This window comes from Oncorhynchus mykiss, chromosome 19, assembly GCF_057628025.1.
Source record: "Oncorhynchus mykiss isolate SJ-2025 chromosome 19, ASM5762802v1, whole genome shotgun sequence".
Classification (NCBI taxonomy): Eukaryota; Metazoa; Chordata; class Actinopteri; order Salmoniformes; family Salmonidae; genus Oncorhynchus; species Oncorhynchus mykiss.
Window position 1 is genome coordinate 61,190,702 of NC_143040.1, and position 26,048 is coordinate 61,216,749.

The window sequence follows — 26,048 nt, forward strand, 5'->3', positions numbered from 1 at the left end:
AGCACCTTTTGCCAGTCCTGTCTGGTCCAGCGATGGTGGGTTTGTGCCCATAGGCGACGTTGTTGCCAGTGAAGTCTAGTGAGGACCTGCCTTACAACAGGTTTACAATCCCTCAGTCCAGCCTCTCTCAGCCTATTGTGGTCAGGCTGAGCACTGATGGAGGGATTGTGCGTTCCTGGTGTAACTCGGGCAGTTGTTGTTGCCATCCTGTACCTGTCCCGCAGGTGTGACGTTCGGCTGTACCGATCCTGTGCAGGTGTTGTTGCCATTGCGAGGACGATCAGCTGTCCGTCCGGTCTCCCTGTAGTGCTGTCATAGGCATCTCATAGTACGGACATTGCAATTTAATCTGCAGTCCTCATGCCTCCTTGCAGCATCTCTAAGGCACGTTTACGCAGATGAGCAGGGACCCTGGGCATCTTTCTTTTGGTGTTTTTCCAGTCAGTAGAAAGGCCATTTTCCTGTCCTAAGTTTTCATAACTGGGACCTTAATTGCCTACCGTCTGTAAGCAGTTAGTGTTTTAACGACCGATCCACAGTTGCACGTTCATTACTTGTTTATGGTTCATTGAACAAGCATGGGAAACAGCAAAAAAACATCCCTGTTATATATATGTATAATTTTTTGTTCAGTCTACATTAATATTTCAAACACATTCTTAAAAAAAAGGCTTACTCAGTGTTACGGATAACATTATCCTGTGTGTGTTTCTTTTCTCTCTGTCTCCCCTCACAGGTGAAAATCATCACTCCCCAATCAGTCAACAATCAACCCATCAATCAGAAGACACACCTCCTCATGTTTCCTACCCTATCACAGTTCCTTCCCCATGGTTTAAAAACCCCATCATTTGTTTGCTCAAGAGCTCAATCTCTCTTTGTAAATGCCATGTGGGTAGATCTCTGTTCTTCATAGATTTCAGTAGCTCAATCTCTTTGTAAATGCCATGTTGGTAGATCTCTGCTCTTTATAGATTTCAGTAGCTCAATCTCTTTGTAAATGCCATGTATGTAGATCTCTCTCTTTGGGTCGTAACCTCTTCTTTTGTTTGAGCACCTCCAAATCACTTTGTCATCTCCTGTGAGTATTGTTTTGGTTATGGTGTTTGTTGCTGGTGGGAAAAGGGGGAAACCAAGACAAGTCGCCCATGGGCATACACTACCCGTAGGTGAACTTTGTTAAAAACACTAGTTAGAACTGGGCGGACCATCCACTGTATTTTTTTGTTAGTTAGTTAGCTGTTGTTAAAGTAGGCTAGTCTAGCTTAGGGGTGTTTTTGCATATTTGTTATTTCCTTGGGTCCAGCTCAGCCCCTTTTCCTGCTCCCCCCATTACCGTGTGTTTATAAATAAACCCTGAGTTTGACGGTATTATTTCGGTTGTCGTGGTTATTTCGTTCACACTTTGTCACAATTATAATCTACATGAGTTATGTTACGGGTCTCACTACCATCCCCCCTAGACTGTCGGGCCAAAAGGGATTCGTAACACTCAGTCTCTGCCAGAGGCATTGATACATCTTACTTTCCCCCATTGGGGAAGATGAATTACTGTTGTAATTGAACACACACACACACACACACGGATGGTTCTCTGCTGTTGTCTGCCGACCGGGCAGGCCATGTATGCTAATACCACCACTGGGGATCTGAGTAGGAATGATGTGTCACAGCGTAATGACACCGTTACATGACACATTGCAGCTAAACCTGGGTAGATAGTAAACCAGGTTCCATCCAGGCTCCATGTGGGTTCCATCCGGGATCCATGTGGGTTCCATCCGGGCTCCATGTGGGTTCCATCCGGGATCCATGTGGGTTCCATCCGGGATCCATGTGGGTTCCATCCGGGATCCATGTGGGTTCCATCCGGGCTCTATCCAGGCTCTATGTGGGTTCCATCCGGGCTCCATTTGGGTTCCATCCAGGCTCTATGTCGGTTCCATCCGGGCGCCATGTGGGTTCCATCTATGGTAAACATTGGTGGAAATGTTCTGTTCATAACCAGCACATGAAAAACAGCGCTCTTATTGGTTCATGTACATAATAGCTGCACATTGGATAATTAGAATATTTTTTCTTACTTCGTGGCACGAGGGTTGGTTTACTTACACTTAAATTAAATCAGGATTGTTGAGCACGGTAACATTAAGAGAATAAAATAACACACATTTACTTGAATACAATCATTTATTTACAGCAATCCTTGTGTCACCGTCAGATTCTCAGTCCGTTTGTCTGTCAGAAGTGCTTCTGATGATGGAGTTACACACAGACATGGGTCAGGTTGAGCAGGCACAATTAGGAGGAAATGTTTTTGGTCCAACTATGTTAGTTTCCCATTTCAAAAGGGTTTATTTCCCCCTGTTTGTGCCTCCTGAAAGCACACACACCCTGCCCAGCCACCGCACAGTAAGGCCTAGCTAGCATGGGATGGACTACAGGTCAATCCCATTTCTATTCAGTCTTTTCAGGAGATGTTTTGGCTGAATATCATTTCCCTTCCTAAAATTGACTGATGAGGCCAACCCTGCCAGCTACAGTACCTCTCCCACTCCCCACAGACTGTAAAGCCAGAGAACCAAGACACCACGACACCGTGCTTCTACACCTGCATTGCTTGCTGTTTGGGGTTTTAGGCTGGGTTTCTGTACAGTACTTTGAGATATCAGCTGATGTAAGAAGGGCTATACACCGGAGTGAGACGTTTCCATGGGTTGCCCAGGGTGTATTCAGGAAGGTGAGACGTTCGATTGTTAGAAATGCAGCGAAGAGAGTGGACTCAATTCCCTGTTATACAAAACAGACAATCTGTTCAACATGATACATTTATATGTGCAGGTTTTGAAACGTTGCACCATCCTGAAAGTGACCCTGGAGTGTACCATCGTCAACAGGCTCCAGGTTGAAGTTAGGAACAGACCTAGGACCAGATTACCCACCCTGAGTCCTAATCATTAACCATTAGAGGGTACAGAACTGACCTTAGATCAGCCTCCAGGGACAACTTCTTCCTACTCCCATCAATCAAACAGATGCTTCCAATCTCAAAGGAGGACGTAACAGTTGCAAACAAAAACAGCACAGGAAAAATTAAATATCTAAAATAAAAATGATAAGTGTCTATATGTTGGAATATACCTCTATATGAAATGGACTCAGCAATTATTTTCTGTCTATTTTTTAAATGCATAGTAGCTTTGCAGACCAGAAGGTGTGTGGATAATAAATGATACAATATAAGCAACTTTCTGTTCCAGCCCGTCTTGAGTTAAATTAACAAGATCCTTCATTCATGACCATGACAGAGGGGAGAGGTCAAAGGGTAAAGGGCATGAGGATGATAATAAGAATAATACAAATGATACATTTCATGTTAATACAACGGGTGGGTCTAATCCTGAATGCTGATTGGTTAAAACCACATTCCAGTCGGTGTCCATTCCAAGTTACCACTGGCTAAATCTATAACGTTAAAATGCCTTTTTACTCTGTTCCATCTGACTTCGTCTCGGGCCTAACACCCGTGCCAATATATCTTCCAGACACCGGCTTCTCTGGCATTACCACTTAAATAAACGCCTTTCAAAACACCCAAGAACACTGTACATAATACAATAGGTTGATGAAGAAGAAGCATTTGTGTCTTAAAGTTATTTTAGGAAACAGGCTATATGCATATAGTTATACAAACATTTAGATTGGAAATGGTCTCAAGCACCATATATATATATATATATTTACAAACTATTCCCAAAGTGAATGCACCATGACAGTGGCACCAAGCAGAGTGAATGGGAGGTTTTTCTCTACGCTCATATTGAGCTCAGATATCCATCTGTTTTTACACAGGCAGTCCAATTCTGATCTTTTTCATTTCTTTTTTAACCTAATTGGTCTTTTGACCTATCGGTTTCAGCTCGGAAAAAGATCTGATGTGATTGGTCAAATGACCAATTAGTGTAAAACAGATCAGAATCAGGCTGCCTTCTAGTTGACGTCTCTCTGTACCTCTTGATCATCTTCGCACCTTAACCAAACCGGCTCTGCGCATGTTGATTTTGTCTGTCCCCACCAGACGAGATCATGACACGCAGGTTAATTAAAATACCAAAAACAACTGTGAACCAACTATATTAATGTGTGGACATGTGGAAACACTGCTGTTGCTAGTTTGTCCTGGGAGATAAACATTGGCTTGTTATTTTAACTGAATTGGTTCATTTTATTCCTGGGTCTTTGTCGAATTGTGTGTTTCTCTACTCTGACGATTAATTCCCAGATAAAAGGGGAAACCTGGTTCGTTTTTAGTTAGTTATCTTTGATGAATCTCTCCTCTCATCTTTCAATCACCCACATGGGTTAGTATGCTTGTGAAAACCAATGAGTAGATGAGAGAGGCGGAACATGAATCGTTTCGAGCTTCTCAAATAAAGTTATATTTTAGCAGCTGGATATGCAGACGCTCGTTCACGTGCGCGAGCAGTTTGGATGAAACGATTGAATAACATATATGTGTAACCGTAACCTTAGCAAACAGTTTCTTATCAACAGCTAGTTTGTTGATAGTATGACATGATAGTAGAGCATCTACAGATGCTATCCAAACGATCCAAATAAAGTGTGACCATTTATTTTGCAACACTCAACGAACGCAATGTGGACGGTCTGGTCAAGGTGTTGGTAGGAGGGGGGATTGGTGTACGGTAGGCCTGAACCCACAACTGCCAAAACCATAGCCCGAGTGGTGACAAGGAAATCAATGGTCCATAAGAGAAACCATGTTTTGGCTTAGCATTTCACCACCACCATTCACATTGTCTGTCCTTACAGATGGAGGATCTTCATTTGATCACCCTGTTGCAGGAAAACATTTTAAACATGTAGTGTATTTTGGGTTTAAAAAGGCTTCTGAAGTTTGTAATTTATACTTAGAAATGTCAGACTTGATTTTCCCTTACGAAAAATGTAATCAACCCCTACAAAAGTGTATGTTAATTTTAATCCACATAATAATTCACATTTCCTGTGGCTGCAGGATTATTTTCCTGCTGTAGAAAACTGTCTCAAATGAAGATCCTACACCTGTATATAGCATCCCCTAAAGCACTTCGTGTGGTCCCACTTTCTTCAGAGAATTAAAAAAACACGTAGAAAAACGAACACGCAACAGTTCATATGTTGCATCATAACTAGTGTAGAACTATAGAAGTACAAACCACTGAGAACAGCTAGGCAGGGAGAGGAAACAGAGTCACACTTTTTTCATGTGATTTTGACTTTGAAGATCTATCGTTTTTTTCAGCGAGCACCATTTGTCCACAAATACAGGAGAAATGTTTCAGATGTCAAAGTGTTCACAAGGCACTTGTCTCTCTCACACACGGTCGGTTGTCTTTCCTTTCTGTCATTCTTCTCTCTTTGTTTCCCTACGTGACTAATAGCCATCCGGCTGCCAGGCCTTATTCAAAGCAAGCAAAACTTTATTTACAAACTCCAACAACTGCTCTGCAAAAGTGATCTTCCTGTCCGGTGGCAGGTATACTCCTTCTTTAAAACACTCTCTCTACTCCTCCTTTTCTTCCTCCTCCTCTTCAGGTATACTCCTTCTTTAAAACACTCTCTCTACTCCTCCTTTTCTTCCTCCTCCTCTTCAGGTATACTCCTTCTTTAAAACACTCTCTCTCCTCCTCCTTTTCTTCCTCCTCCTCTTCTCCCGCTCCCTTCCGCGCTGCTTAAAAAAATATTCCTCTTTAGTCTCCGCATGCCTTTGTCTCCATCTGCCTCTGCACCTCCTCAGGGAAATCCCTCCCTCTGCTCCATCCCTCTCTCTTCCTGTTGTGTTGTCTCCACTTCCCATGAGTCCTAGAGGAGGTGTGGTCCGCCTGGTCGTTCTAAGTTCTACCTGCGTCGGCAGGTGACGTCGAAGCAGGTGACCATCATGAGGTGAGCCTTGCAGAAGTTGACCCTGGTCTCCAGTCTGTCTGTCATCACCTCTAGAGCCTCCAGGTACTCAAGAGAGTCCACCTCAAACGTCTGCTGCAGGTCAACTATGGGGAGGGGACAGAGATAGACATTATGTTACAGACATGCTACAGGGGACAGAGATAGACATTATGTTACAGACATGCTACAGGGGACAGAGATAGACATTATGTTACAGCCATGCTACAGGGGACAGAGAGATACATTATGTTACAGACATGCTACAGGGGACAGAGATAGACATTATGTTACAGCCATGCTACAGGGGACAGAGATAGACATTATGTTACAGCCATGCTACAGGGGACAGAGATAGACATTATGTTACAGCCATGCTACAGGGGACAGAGATAGACATTATGTTACAGACATGCTACAGGGGACAGAGATAGACATTATGTTACAGCCATGCTACAGGGGACAGAGATATACATTATGTTACAGCCATGCTACAGGGGACAGAGATAGACATTATGTTACAGCCATGCTACATGGGACAGAGATAGACATTATGTTACAGCCATGCTACAGGGGAGGAGAGATAGACATTATGTTACAGCCATGCTACAGGGTACAGAGATAGACATTATGTTACAGCCATGCTACAGGGGAGGAGAGATAGACATTATGTTACAGCCATGCTACAGGGTACAGAGATAGACATTATGTTACAGCCATGCTACAGGGGAGGAGAGATAGACATTATGTTACAGCCATGCTACAGGGTACAGAGATAGACATTATGTTACAGCCATGCTACAGGGGACAGAGATAGACATTATGTTACAGCCATGCTACAGGGGACAGAGATAGACATTATGTTACAGCCATGCTACAGGGGACAGAGATAGACATTATGTTACAGCCATGCTACAGAGGACAGAGATAGACATTATGTTACAGACATGCTACAGGGGACAGATATAGACATTATCTTACAGCCATGCTACAGGGGACAGAGATAGACATTATGTTACAGACATGCTACAGGGGACAGAGATAGACATTATGTTACAGCCATGCTACAGGGGACAGAGATAGACATTATGTTACAGCCATGCTACAGGGGAAAGAGATAGACATTATGTTACAGCCATGCTACAGGGGACAGAGATAGACATTATGTTACAGCCACGCTACAGGGGACAGAGATAGACATTATGTTACAGCCATGCTACAGGGGACAGAGATAGACATTATGTTACAGCCATGCTACAGGGGACAGAGATAGACATTATGTTACAGCCATGCTACAGGGGACAGAGATAGACATTATGTTACAGCCATGCTACAGGGGACAGAGAGAGACATTATGTTACAGACATGCTACAGGGGACAGAGATAGACATTATGTTACAGACATGCTACAGGGGACAGAGATAGACATTATGTTACAGCCATGCTACAGGGGACAGAGATAGACATTATGTTACAGCCATGCTACAGGGGACAGAGATAGACATTATGTTACAGACATGCTACAGGGGACAGATATAGACATTATCTTACAGCCATGCTACAGGGGACAGAGATAGACATTATGTTACAGACATGCTACAGGGGACAGAGATAGACATTATGTTACAGCCATGCTACAGGGGACAGAGATAGACATTATGTTACAGCCATGCTACAGGGGACAGAGATAGACATTATGTTACAGCCATGCTACAGGGGACAGAGATAGACATTATGTTACAGCCATGCTACTGGGGACAGAGATAGACATTATGTTACAGACATGCTACAGGGGACAGAGATAGACATTATGTTACAGCCATGCTACAGGGGACAGAGATAGACATTATGTTACAGCCATGCTACAGAGGACAGAGATAGACATTATGTTACAGACATGCTACAGGGGACAGATATAGACATTATCTTACAGCCATGCTACAGGGGACAGAGATAGACATTATGTTACAGACATGCTACAGGGGACAGAGATAGACATTATGTTACAGCCATGCTACAGGGGACAGAGATAGACATTATGTTACAGCCATGCTACAGGGGAAAGAGATAGACATTATGTTACAGCCATGCTACAGGGGACAGAGATAGACATTATGTTACAGCCACGCTACAGGGGACAGAGATAGACATTATGTTACAGCCATGCTACAGGGGACAGAGATAGACATTATGTTACAGCCATGCTACAGGGGACAGAGATAGACATTATGTTACAGCCATGCTACAGGGGACAGAGATAGACATTATGTTACAGCCATGCTACAGGGGACAGAGAGAGACATTATGTTACAGACATGCTACAGGGGACAGAGATAGACATTATGTTACAGACATGCTACAGGGGACAGAGATAGACATTATGTTACAGCCATGCTACAGGGGACAGAGATAGACATTATGTTACAGCCATGCTACAGGGGACAGAGATAGACATTATGTTACAGACATGCTACAGGGGACAGATATAGACATTATCTTACAGCCATGCTACAGGGGACAGAGATAGACATTATGTTACAGACATGCTACAGGGGACAGAGATAGACATTATGTTACAGCCATGCTACAGGGGACAGAGATAGACATTATGTTACAGCCATGCTACAGGGGACAGAGATAGACATTATGTTACAGCCATGCTACAGGGGACAGAGATAGACATTATGTTACAGACATGCTACTGGGGACAGAGATAGACATTATGTTACAGCCATGCTACAGGGGACAGAGATAGACATTATGTTACAGCCATGCTACAGGGGACAGAGATAGACATTATGTTACAGCCATGCTACTGGGGACAGAGATAGACATTATGTTACAGACATGCTACAGGGGACAGAGATAGACATTATGTTACAGCCATGCTACAGGGGACAGAGATAGACATTATGTTACAGCCATGCTACAGGGGACAGAGATAGACATTATGTTACAGCCATGCTACAGGGGACAGAGATAGACATTATGTTACAGCCATGCTACAGGGGACAGAGATAGACATTATGTTACAGCCATGCTACTGGGGACAGAGATAGACATTATGTTACAGACATGCTACAGGGGACAGAGATAGACATTATGTTACAGCCATGCTACAGGGGACAGAGATAGACATTATGTTACAGCCATGCTACTGGGGACAGAGATAGACATTATGTTACAGACATGCTACAGGGGACAGAGATAGACATTATGTTACAGCCATGCTACAGGGGACAGAGATAGACATTATGTTACAGACATGCTACATGGGACAGAGATAGACATTATGTTACAGACATGCTACTGGGGACAGAGATAGACATTATGTTACAGACATGCTACAGGGGACAGAGATAGACATTATGTTACAGACATGCTACAGGGGACAGAGATAGACATTATGTTACAGACATGCTACAGGGGACAGAGATAGACATTATGTTACAGACATGCTACAGGGGACAGAGATAGACATTATGTTACAGCCATGCTACAGGGGACAGAGATAGACATTATGTTACAGCCATGCTACTGGGGACAGAGATAGACATTATGTTACAGACATGCTACAGGGGACAGAGATAGACATTATGTTACAGCCATGCTACAGGGGACAGATATAGACATTATGTTACAGACATGCTACAGGGGACAGAGATAGACATTATGTTACAGACATGCTACATGGGACAGAGATAGACATTATGTTACAGACATGCTACTGGGGACAGAGATAGACATTATGTTACAGACATGCTACAGGGGACAGAGATAGACATTATGTTACAGACATGCTACAGGGGACAGAGATAGACATTATGTTACAGACATGCTACAGGGGACAGAGATAGACATTATGTTACAGCCATGCTACAGGGGACAGAGATAGACATTATGTTACAGCCATGCTACAGGGGACAGAGATAGACATTATGTTACAGCCATGCTACAGGGGACAGAGAGATACATTATGTTACAGACATGCTACAGGGGACAGAGATAGACATTATGTTACAGCCACGCTACAGGGGACAGAGATAGACATTATGTTACAGCCACGCTACAGGGGACAGAGATAGACATTATGTTACAGACATGCTACAGGGGACAGAGATAGACATTATGTTACAGACATGCTACAGGGGACATAGATAGACATTATGTTACAGCCATGCTACAGGGGACAGAGATAGACATTATGTTACAGCCATGCTACAGGGGACAGAGATAGACATTATGTTACAGCCATGCTACAGGGGACAGAGATAGACATTATGTTACAGCCATGCTACAGGGGACAGATATAGACATTATGTTACAGACATGCTACAGGGGAGGAGAGATAGACATTATGTTACAGCCATGCTACAGGGGACAGAGATAGACATTATGTTACAATTATGTTACAGACATGCTACAGGGGACAGAGATAGACATTATGTTACAGCCATGCTACAGGGGACAGAGATAGACATTATGTTACAGCCATGCTACAGGGGACAGAGATAGACATTATGTTACAGACATGCTACTGGGGACAGAGATAGACATTATGTTACAGCCATGCTACAGGGGACAGAGATAGACATTATGTTACAGCCATGCTACAGGGGACAGAGATAGACATTATGTTACAGACATGCTACAGGGGACAGAGATAGACATTATGTTACAGCCATGCTACAGGGGACAGAGATAGACATTATGTTACAGCCATGCTACAGGGGACAGAGATAGACATTATGTTACAGCCACGCTACAGGGGACAGATATAGACATTATGTTACAGCCACGCTACAGGGGACAGAGATAGACATTATGTTACAGCCACGCTACAGGGGACAGAGATAGACATTATGTTACAGCCATGCTACAGGGGACAGAGATAGACATTATGTTACAGACATGCTACAGGGGACAGAGATAGACATTATGTTACAGCCATGCTACAGGGGACAGAGATAGACATTATGTTACAGACATGCTACAGGGGACAGAGATAGACATTATGTTACAGCCATGCTACAGGGGACAGAGATAGACATTATGTTACAGCCACGCTACAGGGGACAGATATAGACATTATCTTACAGCCATGCTACAGGGGACAGAGATAGACATTATGTTACAGCCATGCTACAGGGGACAGAGATAGACATTATGTTACAGCCATGCTACAGGGGACAGAGATAGACATTATGTTACAGACATGCTACAGGGGACAGAGATAGACATTATGTTACAGCCATGCTACAGGGGACAGAGATAGACATTATGTTACAGACATGCTACAGGGGACAGAGATAGACATTATGTTACAGCCACGCTACAGGGGACAGAGATAGACATTATGTTACAGACATGCTACAGGGGACAGAGATAGACATTATGTTACAGCCATGCTACAGAGGACAGAGATAGACATTATGTTACAGCCATGCTACAGGGGACAGAGATAGACATTATGTTACAGCCATGCTACAGAGGACAGAGATAGACATTATATTACAGCCATGCTACAGAGGACAGAGATAGACATTATGTTACAGACATGCTACAGGGGACAGAGATAGACATTATGTTACAGCCATGCTACAGAGGACAGAGATAGACATTATGTTACAGCCATGCTACAGAGGACAGAGATAGACATTATGTTACAGCCATGCTACAGGGGACAGAGATAGACATTATGTTACAGCCATGCTACAGGGGACAGAGATAGACATTATGTTACAGCCATGCTACAGAGGACAGAGATAGACATTATGTTACAGACATGCTACAGGGGACAGAGATAGACATTATGTTACAGCCATGCTACAGGGGACAGAGATAGACATTATGTTACAGCCATGCTACAGGGGACAGAGATAGACATTATGTTACAGCCATGCTACAGGGGACAGAGATAGACATTATGTTACAGCCATGCTACAGGGGACAGATATAGACATTATGTTACAGACATGCTACAGGGGAGGAGAGATAGACATTATGTTACAGCCATGCTACAGGGGACAGAGATAGACATTATGTTACAATTATGTTACAGACATGCTACAGGGGACAGAGATAGACATTATGTTACAGCCATGCTACAGGGGACAGAGATAGACATTATGTTACAGCCATGCTACAGGGGACAGAGATAGACATTATGTTACAGACATGCTACTGGGGACAGAGATAGACATTATGTTACAGCCATGCTACAGGGGACAGAGATAGACATTATGTTACAGCCATGCTACAGGGGACAGAGATAGACATTATGTTACAGACATGCTACAGGGGACAGAGATAGACATTATGTTACAGCCATGCTACAGGGGACAGAGATAGACATTATGTTACAGCCATGCTACAGGGGACAGAGATAGACATTATGTTACAGCCACGCTACAGGGGACAGATATAGACATTATGTTACAGCCACGCTACAGGGGACAGAGATAGACATTATGTTACAGCCACGCTACAGGGGACAGAGATAGACATTATGTTACAGCCATGCTACAGGGGACAGAGATAGACATTATGTTACAGACATGCTACAGGGGACAGAGATAGACATTATGTTACAGCCATGCTACAGGGGACAGAGATAGACATTATGTTACAGACATGCTACAGGGGACAGAGATAGACATTATGTTACAGCCATGCTACAGGGGACAGAGATAGACATTATGTTACAGCCACGCTACAGGGGACAGATATAGACATTATCTTACAGCCATGCTACAGGGGACAGAGATAGACATTATGTTACAGCCATGCTACAGGGGACAGAGATAGACATTATGTTACAGCCATGCTACAGGGGACAGAGATAGACATTATGTTACAGACATGCTACAGGGGACAGAGATAGACATTATGTTACAGCCATGCTACAGGGGACAGAGATAGACATTATGTTACAGACATGCTACAGGGGACAGAGATAGACATTATGTTACAGCCACGCTACAGGGGACAGAGATAGACATTATGTTACAGCCATGCTACAGAGGACAGAGATAGACATTATATTACAGCCATGCTACAGGGGACAGAGATAGACATTATGTTACAGCCATGCTACAGGGGACAGAGATAGACATTATGTTACAGCCATGCTACAGGGGACAGAGATAGACATTATGTTACAGACATGCTACAGGGGACAGATATAGACATTATCTTACAGCCATGCTACAGAGGACAGAGATAGACATTATGTTACAGACATGCTACAGGGGACAGAGATAGACATTATGTTACAACCATGCTACAGAGGACAGAGATAGACATTATGTTACAGCCATGCTACAGAGGACAGAGATAGACATTATGTTACAGCCATGCTACAGGGGACAGAGATAGACATTATGTTACAGCCATGCTACAGGGGACAGAGATAGACATTATGTTACAGCCATGCTACAGAGGACAGAGATAGACATTATGTTACAGCCATGCTACAGGGGACAGAGATAGACATTATGTTACAGCCATGCTACAGGGGACAGAGATATACATTATGTTACAGCCATGCTACAGGGGAGGAGAGACCAGAATGATTACTGTAGGTGTCAAGGCTGTGGCTGAAATGTAAGTATGACACACACACACACACACACACTTACATTCAGTGGTCCATTTCTCGGGCTCCAGCATCAGATGCTGCTTGGTCTGTTCCAGCTCTTTCTTCAGCCAGTCGTACTTGCCTTGGACCTCAGATATCCGCTGCTGCCTGTTTTCCAAGATCTTCAGCTTAGCACTGACATAAACCACCTCCTGATGGAGACACAGTGAAGAGAGGGGATAAAAAGAAATGAGGGGCAGGAGAGGTGGGAAGAGAGAGAGAGAGGTGTGGGAGGGAGAGAGGGAGGGAGAGAGAGAGAGGTGTGGGGGGGAGAGAGGGAGGGAGAGAGAGAGAGGTGTGGGGGGGAGAGAGGGAGGGAGAGAGAGAGAGGTGTGGGGGGAGAGAGAGATAAGTGGGGGGAGAGAGAGATAGGTGGGGGGAGAGAGAGATAGGTGGGGGGAGAGAGAGATAGGTGGGGGTGGGGGAGAGAGAAAGAGGGAGAGAGAGGTGGGGAGAGAGAGAGAGGTGGGGGAGAGAGAGAGAGAGGTTTGTGGGGGAGAGAGAGAGGTGGGGGGAGATAGAGAGGTGGGGGGGAGAGAGAGAGGTGGGGGGGAGAGAGAGAGGTGGGGGGGAGAGAGAGAGGTGGGGGAGATAGAAAGGTGGGGGGAGAGAGAGAGGTGGGGGGAGATAGAGAGGTGGGGGGAGAGAGAGAGGTGGAGGGGAGAGAGAGAGGTGGGGGAGATAGAGAGAGGTGGGGGAGATAGGGAGGTGGGGGGAGAGAGAGAGGTGGGGGGAGATAGAGAGGTGGGGGAGAGAGAGAGGTGGGGGAGAGAGAGAGAGAGAGGTGTGGGGGAGAGAGAGAGATGTGGGGAGAGAGAGAGAGGTGGGGGGAGAGAGAGAGGTGGGGGAGAGAGAGAGAGGTGGGGGAGAGAGAGAGAGGTGGGGGAGAGAGAGAGAGGTGTGGGGGAGAGAGAGGTGGGGGGAGAGAGAGAGGTGGGGGGAGAGAGAGAGGTGGGGGGAGAGAGAGAGGTGTGGGGAGAGAGAGAGGTGGGGGGTAGAGAGAGAGAGGTGTGCTGTCTCTGTCTCCATCTCTCTACGTCTCCATCTGTCTCTACGTCTCCATCTCTCTCCCTCAATCTGTCTCCATCTCTCTCCCACCATCTGTCTCCATCTCTCTCCCACCATCTGTCTCCATCTCTCTCCCACCATCTGTCTCCATCTCTCTCCCACCATCTGTCTCCATCTCTCTCCCACCATCTGTCTCCATCTCTCTCCCTCCATCTGTCTCCATCTCTCTCCCTCCATCTGTCTCCATCTCTCTCCCTCCATCTGTCTCCATCTCTCTCCATCTGTCTCCATCTCTCTCCATCTCTCTCTACGTCTCCATCTCTCTCTACGTCTCCATCTCTCTCTACGTCTCCATCTCTCTCTACGTCTCCATCTCTCTCTCTGTCTCCATCTCTCTCTCTGTCTCCATCTCTCTCTCTGTCTCCATCTCTCTCTGTCTCCATCTCTCTCTACGTCTCCATCTCTCTCCCCGTCTCCATCTCTCTCCGACTCCATCTCTCTCCGACTCCATCTCTCTCTGTCTCACCTTGTTGCCTCTCTCTCTCCTCTGCATGTGCTCCACGTCGTCTATCTCGTAGACCTTTATTTCGAAGGGTTCTGTGGTTCCCCTGGGGGCGGGGCGTAGCGGCCCGTCTACCCAGCGTGCACCTGGGCTGATGGCAGGCTTCCTGACCGGAGAGGACGAGTCCGGGGTCAGGCTGGGAATCAGACGACGACGCTGGGTACCTGGACACACACACACACACACAGACATACAGTTAACTGGGATACTAGGAGAATAATATTACTTTTCGGTATAGTTGTTGCTAAGTAGAATGTATCAATTTTTATTTAAATGCTCAACATAGAAAAACATGAAGAAGCATTCATCAGAACTTGTAGAATTGAGTAGATTTTGTCTCTTATCACCAACAAGACACATCTCTACATTGTGACTGTGACAGAACACATATCTACATCTGTGACTGGGTCAAAAAGAGAGAGGGGAGAGAGAGGAGTAGACAAGAGGAGAAAAGAGAAAGACAGGGGAGAGAGAGTGGAGTAGACAAGAGGAGAAAAGAGAAAGAGGGGGAGAGAGTGGAGTAGACAAGAGGAGAAAAGAGAAAGAGAGGGGAGAGAGTGGAGAAGACAAGAGGAGAAAAGAGAAAGAGGGGAGAGAGAGGAGTAGACAAGAGGAGAAAAGAGAAAGAGGGGGAGAGAGTGGAGTAGACAAGAGGAGAAAATAGAAAGAGAGGGGAGAGAGAGAGTGGAGTAGACAAGAGGAGAAACGAGAGAGAGGGAGAGAGTGGAGTAGACAAGAGGAGAAAAGAGAAAGAGAGGGGAGAGAGAGTGGAGTAGACAAGAGGAGAAAAGAGAAAGAGGGGAGAGTGGAGTAGACAAGAGGAGAAAAGAGAAAGAGAGGGGAGAGAGTGGAGTAGACAAGAGGAGAAAAGAGAAAGAGGGGAGAGTGGAGTAGACAAGAGGAGACAAGAGAAAGAGGAGGAGAGAGAATGGAGTAGACAAGAGGAGAAAAGAGAAAGAGGGGAGAGATAGTGGAGTAGACAAGAGGAGAAAAGAGAAAGAGGGGGAGAGAGTGGAGTAGACAAGAGGAGAAAAGAGAAAGAGGGGAGAGAGAGTGGAGTAGACAAGAGGAGAAAAGAGAAAGAGGGGAGAGAGAGTGGAGTAGACAAGAGGAGAAAAGAGAAAGAGGGGAGAGAGGAGTGCATTTTGTCAGTCCCTCTTATCTGACCACTGTGCTGGAATGTGCACTTGCATAGACATTGGCAGACACTTTTTATGAATTCACACACAGGGTAAGAGGTTCTGAGTGTCTCTCAGGTCTCCCAGGTTATAGAAAGGTCACCCAGACAGATCTGCTCTGACTCACCACAAGTCACCCATTTGTACCCATATTTAAAGTGCATTCAGAAAGTATTCAGACCCCTTTTCCACATTTTGTTACATTACAGCCTTATTCTAAAATGGAGTACATACAACACCCCATAATGACAAAGCGAAAAGAGGTTGTTACAATTTTGGTACGTACAATTAAAAAAAAAATCCCATTTACATACAGTGACAGGTAACGAGTGGAGGACAGAGGAGCCTCTTAAAGAAGAAGTTACAGGTATTTTCCACCATAATTTGCAAATAAATTCACAAAAAATCCTACAATGTGATTTTCTGGATTTTTTTCTCTCATTTTGTCTGTCATAGTTGAAGTGTACCTGAAGTGTACCTGAAGTGTACCTATGATTACAGGCCTCTCTCATCTTTTTAAGTGGGAGAACTTGCACAATTGGTGGCTGACTAAATACTTTTTTGCCCCACTGTAACTGGGAAGCAGTATTAAAGGAGCTGACCTGTGCTGTTGTTCTTCTTCTTGTTGTTCTTGAGGCTGCGGCGGCTGCTGCTGGTGGCTGAGCTGTGTTCGCTCAGAGAGTCCTGGGCAGAGGAGGTGCTTCCTGTGGCCTCGCTGTCCCTCAACATGCTCTCATAGCCACTGCTGCCCCCGCTGTGGTAGAACAGGGCTGTCTTCCCCATGGCCGGGGGCAGCTCTCCACTCAGAACACTACTGTTGTCACTGGCATGACCACTGCTGCAGCGATGCGGCTGCCTGGGCGCTGTGATCTTACTGTAGGGAGACGGGAGGGTGTGGACTACCAAGGGTCTCTCCTCTCCCTGTGCCCCGACACCACCTCCACCCCCTCCAGCACCCCTCTCCTCCCCAGCCTCGGAGCCTCCTCCTCGGTTGTGACCAGCGGATCGAGAGCCTCCGCTGCCCTGGAGCAGCTCGGAGATGCGTCCGTTGACGGCTCTCAGAGGCAGCTTGGCGGCCAGGCCTCCCCCTCGGTTGCGACTCAGAGACTGGGTGGACCAGGATCCAGAGCTGGATGCCTGGTTCTGTCCCTGACCCTGGATGGAGGTCTGACCCTGGGCCTGGGGCTTTCCGTTGGGAGGAAGACTGGAGCTGCGGTTGACAGACTGGGGCAGAGACTTGGTGGAGAAGCTGAGTTTCTTGGTGCTGGAGGCCGACAGGCTGCGGGCCTTAGGGCTGGCCATCAGGAGCTTGCTGACCGCTGAGATCTTGGACTGGCTCGACTTGGGTGACTGGGGAGCGCTGCCAGGGCTGTTACCGGAACCGTTCCCATTAGGGGAGGAGGATGACAATGAGCCGCCACGGGTGAGGCTGCGTCCGGTACGGGGCATGGTGCAGTCCCCCCTCCCCCCTCCGGCTGACACCTTCCAGCCCAAGGAGCTGAGGGCCTCCCCCCTCTCCAAAGAGAGGCAGTCGTAGTGGGGGCCATGAGAGCTGTGACCTCCATGGGACCGACCCAGAGAGTTGGTTCTGTTAGCCAGTTGCTCTAGTTTAGCACTGAATAACCTGCTGCTCTCCACATTGCACCCCTTGTGTTTCCCTCCACCAGGCACGCCCAGGTCCTCCGGAGTACTCCTCAAGAAGGAGAGGCCATGGCTGGCTGCATGCATGGGGCTGAGGGGGCCTTCTGCCCTGTTCTTCTGGTCCAGACTGGACTTGCGTACTGGTGGCAGCGGTGGTATACCTTTCTGGCGGGAAAACAGGCCATGTTTCCCAGAATACCCCCTTCGGTCCAGGGTCGCCCTGGGACTACAGGGGGTGGAGGAGGTGACCCCCAGACCTCGGTACTCCCCTCCTCCTCCGTTAGCGTCGTAGCGGAGTGGGTCCTCATCCAGGCCGTCGTGGCGGTTGAGCCGGTGCCAGCCACGGGGCAGACTGGCGGTGCGCAGAATGTCGGCAGAGTAGACAGGAGTCACCAGACACTCCCTAGAACTGACCAGCACCATCTCAGAGCCGTCCACTACCCTCTTACAGGAGTCTGGAGAGGAGATGGCCTCCCCGCTGCTGGAGCTGTGACGGTCCCCTCCATAGCCACTGTCCACCCTGCTGGCCCTGTCACCCTGGGGCCAGGCCTGGCTGCTCTTAGCTGGGTCTGTCTTGACTGGTGGATCCACCACCCACTTCTCTGGCTTCACCTCACACACCAGCTCCTTGGGCCTCACGTCCACCCTGTCTCTCTTCATCCAGGGGTCATCGGAGCTGAGCTCGCTGGACATGGAGGCCAGGACCAGGGCTGGGGCAGTCTTGGCTGGGTCCTTGGGCAGCAGGTAAGTCTTGGTAAGGGAGGAGAGTATGACCATGGGTTTGACGGCCACACAGGGGTGGACTGTAATGTTGGTCTTGAAGGGGAGGAAGTTGCTGGAGGCCCCCAGGGTCTGCATGTCAGAGAGGGAGATGGTGGTCTTACCCAGGGAGGGGGGCAGTCTCTTCCGCCTCTCTTTAGTCTCCCTCCCTTTTACATCTCCAGACAATGCTACTTCACTCTCAGGAGTCTTCCTTCCTCCATAACCCAGGGACACCTCGTCCTGCTCCTTTTCTCCACAGAGAGGGACCTGTGTGGGGTCTGGTTCGGCCAGAGCCTCCCCGTGTCCATGGGACTGGCTGAAGCTGTGCAGAGACTGATCTCCGTCGCTAACAACACTCAGGTCACTTAGCCACGATGAAATGGATGACCGTCGGCTAGGTACCGCCGCCATCGCCTCTCCTTCCACACAAAGCTTTGCCATGCTGACCTCCGCCATGGTGATCACTCCGGCGACGGAGGCGGTTGTTATGGGGATCACCCTGGTGGTCGTAGCAACGACAGTAGTGTTGATTCCATAGTGCTCCAGGTCCTCGCTGATGCTGCTGTTGATGGAGATAGGGCGGGACCCCGAGTCCAGTGCAGTGAGGGAACAGTCGCTGCTGAAGCTAATGATGCTGGTGGGACGGCCGCCACCCTCCAGCAGGCCCCGGACCTCCAGCCCCTCCTTACACCCCAGTGTGAACACCAGCTCGTCTTCCCCCAGAGAGCTAGGGTTGGGGGCTGGAGCTGGGGCTATGGGAGGTAGTCGAGAGATGGGAAGAAGAAAGAGGGGGAACAGACAAGGAAAGGACAGCAGGGAAAAATAGAGAAAATGTAAGGAAACCAGTATCATACGTGAAAACCTTCTTCAAAAATCTATTGTATCAGTCACAGTAACAGAATGAAGAGTACGACTTACTATCCCTGCGTCCATCCAGAGGAATCTGAGGAACATTCTCATCACACAGTGTCTCAGCCGACCCCAGGCTAGCAGACGAGGAGTTGGTTCGTTTGAGGTCCCGGGGACTCATCCCCGCGGGGGAGGTTCTGGACAGGGACATCGGCTGCAGCAGGGACTCTGTAGAGGACCTCACACTGTCTGCAGCCAGGCTGTCTGCAGTAGACAGACTCTGGCAGGACAGAGGGGGCGTTCCCGGCATCACACCCTTCTGGGTGTAGACCTGGATAATAATCATGGTCACATGTTGGATTATGTAGCTCTTTTCAATGACCCAAATATGCTTCACAGTGATGCAGTACATTTTCATGGAAATGCATTTTATGAGGTCAGTGTTAAAACTCCACACAATAATTGTATAAATACAACCAAAGACAGTAGAGGAGGTGTCAAAGCCAGATAGTGTACCTTGCAGCGCTGTGAGGGTGAGGAGGGAGGTCGGTAGTCAGAGGTCTTGGTAAGAGATGCGATGCCCAGCCGAGGAGAGCCCAGGGGGCGGGGCTTACCATCACTGCTACTGCCCGCGCTCAGAGACTCACGACTGTCAATCAAATAAAAAGGAATAGAAATATTTAAAAAATGGAAGATATTAAGAACAAACATACCTTCAAGATACATACAAATTATAAATCAGTTGATAAAACTATACAAAGTAATGTAGGTTTTGTGTTGTGTTTCGTGTGGATCCCAGAGAGAAGCCGTTGCAGTGTAACAGCTAATGGGGATCCAAACAAACAAACATTTCTTACCTGTCATGGAGGCTGGCACTCTTGGCCCTCTGTAGAGGGTTGGTGTTGGTATGTCCTGCTCCACTGCTTCCCGTCACACTGCAGCTGCCGGTCAGGCTCAGACTCTCTATCATGGTCTGGGCCAGTTCTGCCTCCTCCACCACCTCCCTGATCTCCTGGAGCTGCTGGTCGTTGGACATCCTCCTGAGGGGCTCTACCTCCTCCACCACCCCTCCTTTACACCCCATCTCATACCCTGGGGGAACCAGGGTGTCGGGCTTAGCCCCCCTGTTAGCCGGCACCTCCTCGAAGGGGAACTTTGCCACCTCCTCGCTCCCGTCGATACACTCCAGACGCTCCTGCAGCTCAGCGAAGGTGTTGCACTTCAGGCACTCCGCCCCTTCCTCTGGCACGGGGGGCAGGGGATGACCCAGGGGCTGGAGGAGAGGGAATGGGGGCTGGAGGAGAGGGAATGGGGGCTGGAGGAGGGGGAGCGGGGGCTGGAGGAGAGGGAATGGGGGCTGGAGGAGAGGGAATGGGGGCTGGAGGAGGGGGAGCGGGGGCTGGTTGGGGGCGTTGAGGGGCTCGGTAGTGGGCTGGGTGTGTGTCTGTGTAGGGACAAGCTGAGCCTGGGGGAGTACTGTCTGCTGCTGCCGCAGAGGTGGCGTAGTCGGCAAAACAGGGATGACGGGGACGAACTCTGGCGGGCCCTCATTGTCGGTCAGCTCGCGGTCCGAGATGGCACCCCCATTGGGACCCACATAGATGACAGTGTCACAGGACTGCTCGCTGCTGGAGTAGTTGTCTGGGTCGCTGGAGAGGTGCAGCAGGGGCAGGTCTGAGTCTGCAGAGCTACGGGAGTGGAACGGTCTCAGGTGAGTGGGGCGACGCATACGCCCCTCCTCACACGAACTCTCACCCCCTGACGAACTGGACGTGTATTGCTGAAAGAGAGAGGGGGATGTGAAAATGGATGAGAGAAAAAAAACATTTGTTTAAATAAACCAATTAGAATCTACATTTAATTGACCTATCATTGTAATACTGTCATCAAGTTACATTAATACTGAAAGTAAACTTCTTTACTGAAATATCAATATGGACATATAGAAAAAAGAACTGAAAAATAACTGTGAAATGTATTAGCAATGTAACGTACTGGTTGTTTGAATGACCGATTAAATGACTGATTAATTGATCATGTATGTACCATGCTGACTTTGGTCTTCTTCTTCTTCATGCGGAGGAGGCGCGAGGCGATCTGGATCGTGGAGAGCGTGTCAGAGAAGTTGCTAGGCGACGAGGAGATGTGAGCGATCATGGTAGTCCGGCAGTTCATGTTGCCCAGCGACTCTCTCAGTAGCATGGACAGCTTACTGTCCCTGGAACACACACACGATATATCAAGCACACACACAAACACAGGTATAAGCACACATACAGTACGTAAAGGCACACACACACGGGAGGTTTTCCAATGCCTCACTAAGAAGGGCACTGATTGGTAGATGGGTCAAAATAAATAAAAAGCAGACATTGAATATCCTTTTGAGCATGAATAAGTTATTATGTTTCACTTTGGATGGTGTATCAATACACTCAGTCACTACAAAGATACAGGCGTGCTTCCTAACTCAGTTGCCGGAGAGGAAGGAAACCGCTCAAGGATTTCACCATGAGGTCAATGGTGACTTTAAAACAGTTACAGGGTTTAATGGCTGTGATTGGAGAAAACTGAGGATGTATCAACAACATTGTCGTTACTCCACAATACTAATCTAAGTGGCAGAGTGAAAAGAAGGAAGCCTGTACAGAATATAAATATTCCAAAACATACATCCTGTATGTAAAGAAGACCGTGAATGTTCCAAAGTGGCCGAAAAGCTATGGTAAGACCTGAAAATGACTCCGGAGCTGCAAAGGTTGAGAGCCATGCGTCCTCAAGCAGTGCGATGTTGTGTCTTAGACCGCTGCGGCACTCGGGAGGCCCAGGGGTGTGAATACTTATGTAAATTTGATATTTCTGCATTTCATTTTCAATACATTTGTAAACATTTCAAAAAATGTTTTCACTTTCTCATTATGGGGTATTGTGTGTAGATTGTGGAGAGGAAAAACATCAATTTAAGCCATTTTGAATTCAGGCTGTAACAACAAAATGTGGAAAGGTCAAGGGATATGAATACTTTCCGAAGACACTGTAGCTCCTTTTTTCAGGGTAAATGTACTTACTATGACTGTGATATGGTTGTCCCACCTAGCTATCTTAAGATGACCTCCAGATCTGAGCATTAGCTCCAGTGAATCTCCCTGGCTGGAGCAGATGGGACAGGAGCTGCAGGTAGGACTGTGTGTATATTTAACGCTCTCCCTGTCCTGTTTGTTAGTTATAGGGTTAATTGTGTGTGTGTGTGTGTGTGTGTAATGTGTATACACGTGTTAACTTCTGTACGCTGTTTGGGACCTTCAGGGCTGAATGGAGCTCAGGTTCCTCTGTGGCTCAATACCTCATGCTGCTGTCCTCCTTTTATAATAACACAGCCCCCAGCCAGCCAGCTCCCATCCCCACCGCGCGCACACACACACACACACACACACACATCCCATCCCATCCCATCCCATCCCATCCCATCCTTTTTTCTCAGATATCTCCCTCTTTTCATCTCCTCATCTATCCTCCATATTCTCCTCTTTCTCCCTTTTCTCATACATTATGTCTTCTTTTTGTCCCGTAGCTGTAGGTTTCCATCCAATTGGCGACAGATGTGAATATTCTTAAATCTGCATAAATAAAATATGCACATTTTCCCACCAGAGATGTGTTTCCATTTGTTTCCATTAAATTGACTTGTTGCAGATAAAAGTCTGTGTGTGATGACGCAGAGAACATAAACATTACTTCTGCGGTTAAATTCCCATGTATTGAATAAAAAAGACAGGTTAAATGGGTTTCAATTGCATTTTCAACTCTACTGATGGTTTTCTCACAGAAAATGTTGCGTTATATATGCGCCCACTGGCCTCGGCTCGCCCCAACAGCCTCGGCTCGAACCAACAGCCTCGGCTCGAACCAACAGCCTCGGCTCGCACCAACAGCCTCGGCTCGCACCAACAGCCTCGGCTCGCACCAACAGCCTCGGCTCGCACCAACAGCCTCGGCTCGCACCAACAGCCTCGGCTCGCACCATCAGCCTCGGCTCGAACCAACAGCCTCGGCCTGAACCAACAGCCTCAGCTCGAACCAACAGCCTCGGCCTGAACCAACAGCTGGCAGATATAGTGCAAGTATAGCCTACTACATGAGGAGATTACTATGGACAAACGAGCAAGATTATTTTTATTTGTCAAATGGCAGCCAAGCATCATGTCACCAGAATAAGACCCCATATCTCACATTAATACATTTTACCGACACAAAGATCCCACCTTTTTTTAGAGTATTTTGTTTCGTCAACATTTTTCATCTGACATTTACTTAAAAAGGTTGGATGGAAACCTGGTTAGTCCCAGTTCTCTCCCACCCTCTCTTTCTCCCACCCTCTACCACTCTCTCTTTCTCCCACTCTTTCTCTCCCACCCTCTACCACTCTCTCTTTCTCCCACTCTTTCTCTCCCACCCTCTCTTTCTCCCACTCTTTCTCTCCCACTCTCTCTCTCCCACTCTCTCTCTCCCACTCTCTCTTTCTCCCACTCTTTCTCTCCCAAGCTCTCTTTCTCTACCACCCTCTCTTTCTCCCACTCTTTCTGTCCCACCCTTTCTCTCCCACCCTCTACCACTCTCTCTTTCTCCCACTCTTTCGCTCCCACCCTCTCTTTCTCCCACTCTTTCTCTCCCACTCTCTCTTTCTCCCACTCTTTCTCTCCCACCCTCTCTTTCTCCCACTCTCTCTCTCCCACTCTTTCTCTCCCGCTCTCTCTTTCTCCCACTCTTTCTCTCCCACCATCTCTTTCTCCCACTCTCTCTCCCACCCTCTACCACTCTCTCTTTCTCCCACTCTTTCTCTCCCACCCTCTCTTTCTCCCACTCTTTCTCTCACCCTCTCCCGCTCTTTCTCTCTCTTTCTCCCACTCTTTCTCTCCCACCCTCTCCCACTCTCTCTTTCTCTCCCACCATCTCTTTCTCCCACTCTCTCTCCCACCCTCTCCCACTCTCTCTTTCTCCCACTCTTTCTCTCCCACCCTCTCCCTGTTTCTCTCTCTCTGGTTAGTCCCAGTTCTCTCCCACCCTCTCTTTCTCCCACCCTCTACCACTCTCTCTTTCTCCCACTCTTTCTCTCCCACCCTCTACCACTCTCTCTTTCTCCCACTCTTTCTCTCCCACCCTCTCTTTCTCCCACTCTTTCTCTCACCCTCTCCCGCTCTTTCTCTCTCTTTCTCCCACTCTTTCTCTCCCACCCTCTCCCACTCTCTCTTTCTCTCCCACCATCTCTTTCTCCCACTCTCTCTCCCACCCTCTCCCACTCTCTCTTTCTCCCACTCTTTCTCTCCCACCCTCTCCCTGTTTCTCTCTCTCTGTTTCTCCCACCCTCTCTCTCTCCTCATCCCTCTCTCTTTGCCTTTCTCTCTCTCTCTCTCTCTCTCTGCCTCTGTGAGTCATGTCATTAGTCTTCATCACATAAGCGTTGATAATTTCATCTTCCTCGTCTGACATTTCAATCATCTCTTAATTGATCTCACGGGTAGAAAAGAAAGAAAGAGGAAAAAAGATTGGAGCTGAGAGTGTTTCAGTCTAATTAAATTGAGCATAAAATCTGTGATTTGTGCAGAACAGGTTTTATATTAATTTATGGTGCATTCCAGTAACTTACATTACACTCCCTGCAAATGGCCCCAAACTATAATTATGTGTGTGTGTGTGTGTGTGTGTGTGTGTGTGTGTGTGTGTGTGTGTATATATGTATATATATATATATATATATATATATATATAAATATATATGTATGTATGTATGTATGTATGTATGTATGTATGTATGTATGTATGTATGTATATATATATATATATATATATATATATATATATATATATATATATATATATATATATACAGTGCCTTGCGAAAGTATTCGGCCCCCTTGAACTTTGCGACCTTTTGCCACATTTCAGGCTTCAAACATAAAGATATAAAACTGTATTTTTTTGTGAAGAATCAACAACAAGTGGGACACAATCATGACGTGGAACGACATTTATTGGATATTTCAAACTTTTAACAAATCAAAAACTGAAAAATTGGGCGTGCAAAATTATTCAGCCCCCTTAAGTTAATACTTTGTAGCGCCACCTTTTGCTGCGATTACAGCTGTAAGTCACTTGGGGTATGTCTCTATCAGTTTTGCACATCGAGAGACTGAATTTTTTTCCCATTCCTCCTTGCAAAACAGCTCGAGCTCAGTGAGGTTGGATGGAGAGCATTTGTGAACAGCAGTTTTCAGTTCTTTCCACAGATTCTCGATTGGATTCAGGTCTGGACTTTGACTTGGCCATTCTAACACCTGGATATGTTTATTTTTGAACCATTCCATTGTAGATTTTGCTTTATGTTTTGGATCATTGTCTTGTTGGAAGACAAATCTCCGTCCCAGTCTCAGGTCTTTTGCAGACTCCATCAGGTTTTCTTCCAGAATGG

The 26,048-nt window shown here is 47.0% G+C and overlaps 1 protein-coding gene across 2 annotated transcripts in view; it reads right to left on the reverse strand.

The window, feature by feature from the left end:
* Window positions 1–2,176: 2,176 nt before the first annotated feature.
* Window positions 2,177–26,048, reverse strand: part of kif26ba (kinesin family member 26Ba) — a 212,402-nt gene continuing 188,530 nt past the window's right edge. For both annotated transcript variants that reach the window (XM_036955054.2, XM_036955053.2), the window contains exons 12-19: window positions 21,629–21,800; window positions 20,440–21,362; window positions 20,099–20,231; window positions 19,652–19,913; window positions 16,933–19,485; window positions 15,117–15,316; window positions 13,584–13,734; window positions 2,177–6,050 (exon numbers count right to left, since the gene is read on the reverse strand). In XM_036955054.2, coding sequence (XP_036810949.2) covers window positions 5,902–6,050; window positions 13,584–13,734; window positions 15,117–15,316; window positions 16,933–19,485; window positions 19,652–19,913; window positions 20,099–20,231; window positions 20,440–21,362; window positions 21,629–21,800 — 4,543 coding nt within the window. In that variant the 3' untranslated portion in view covers window positions 2,177–5,901. The remainder of the gene's footprint in view (window positions 6,051–13,583; window positions 13,735–15,116; window positions 15,317–16,932; window positions 19,486–19,651; window positions 19,914–20,098; window positions 20,232–20,439; window positions 21,363–21,628; window positions 21,801–26,048) is intronic.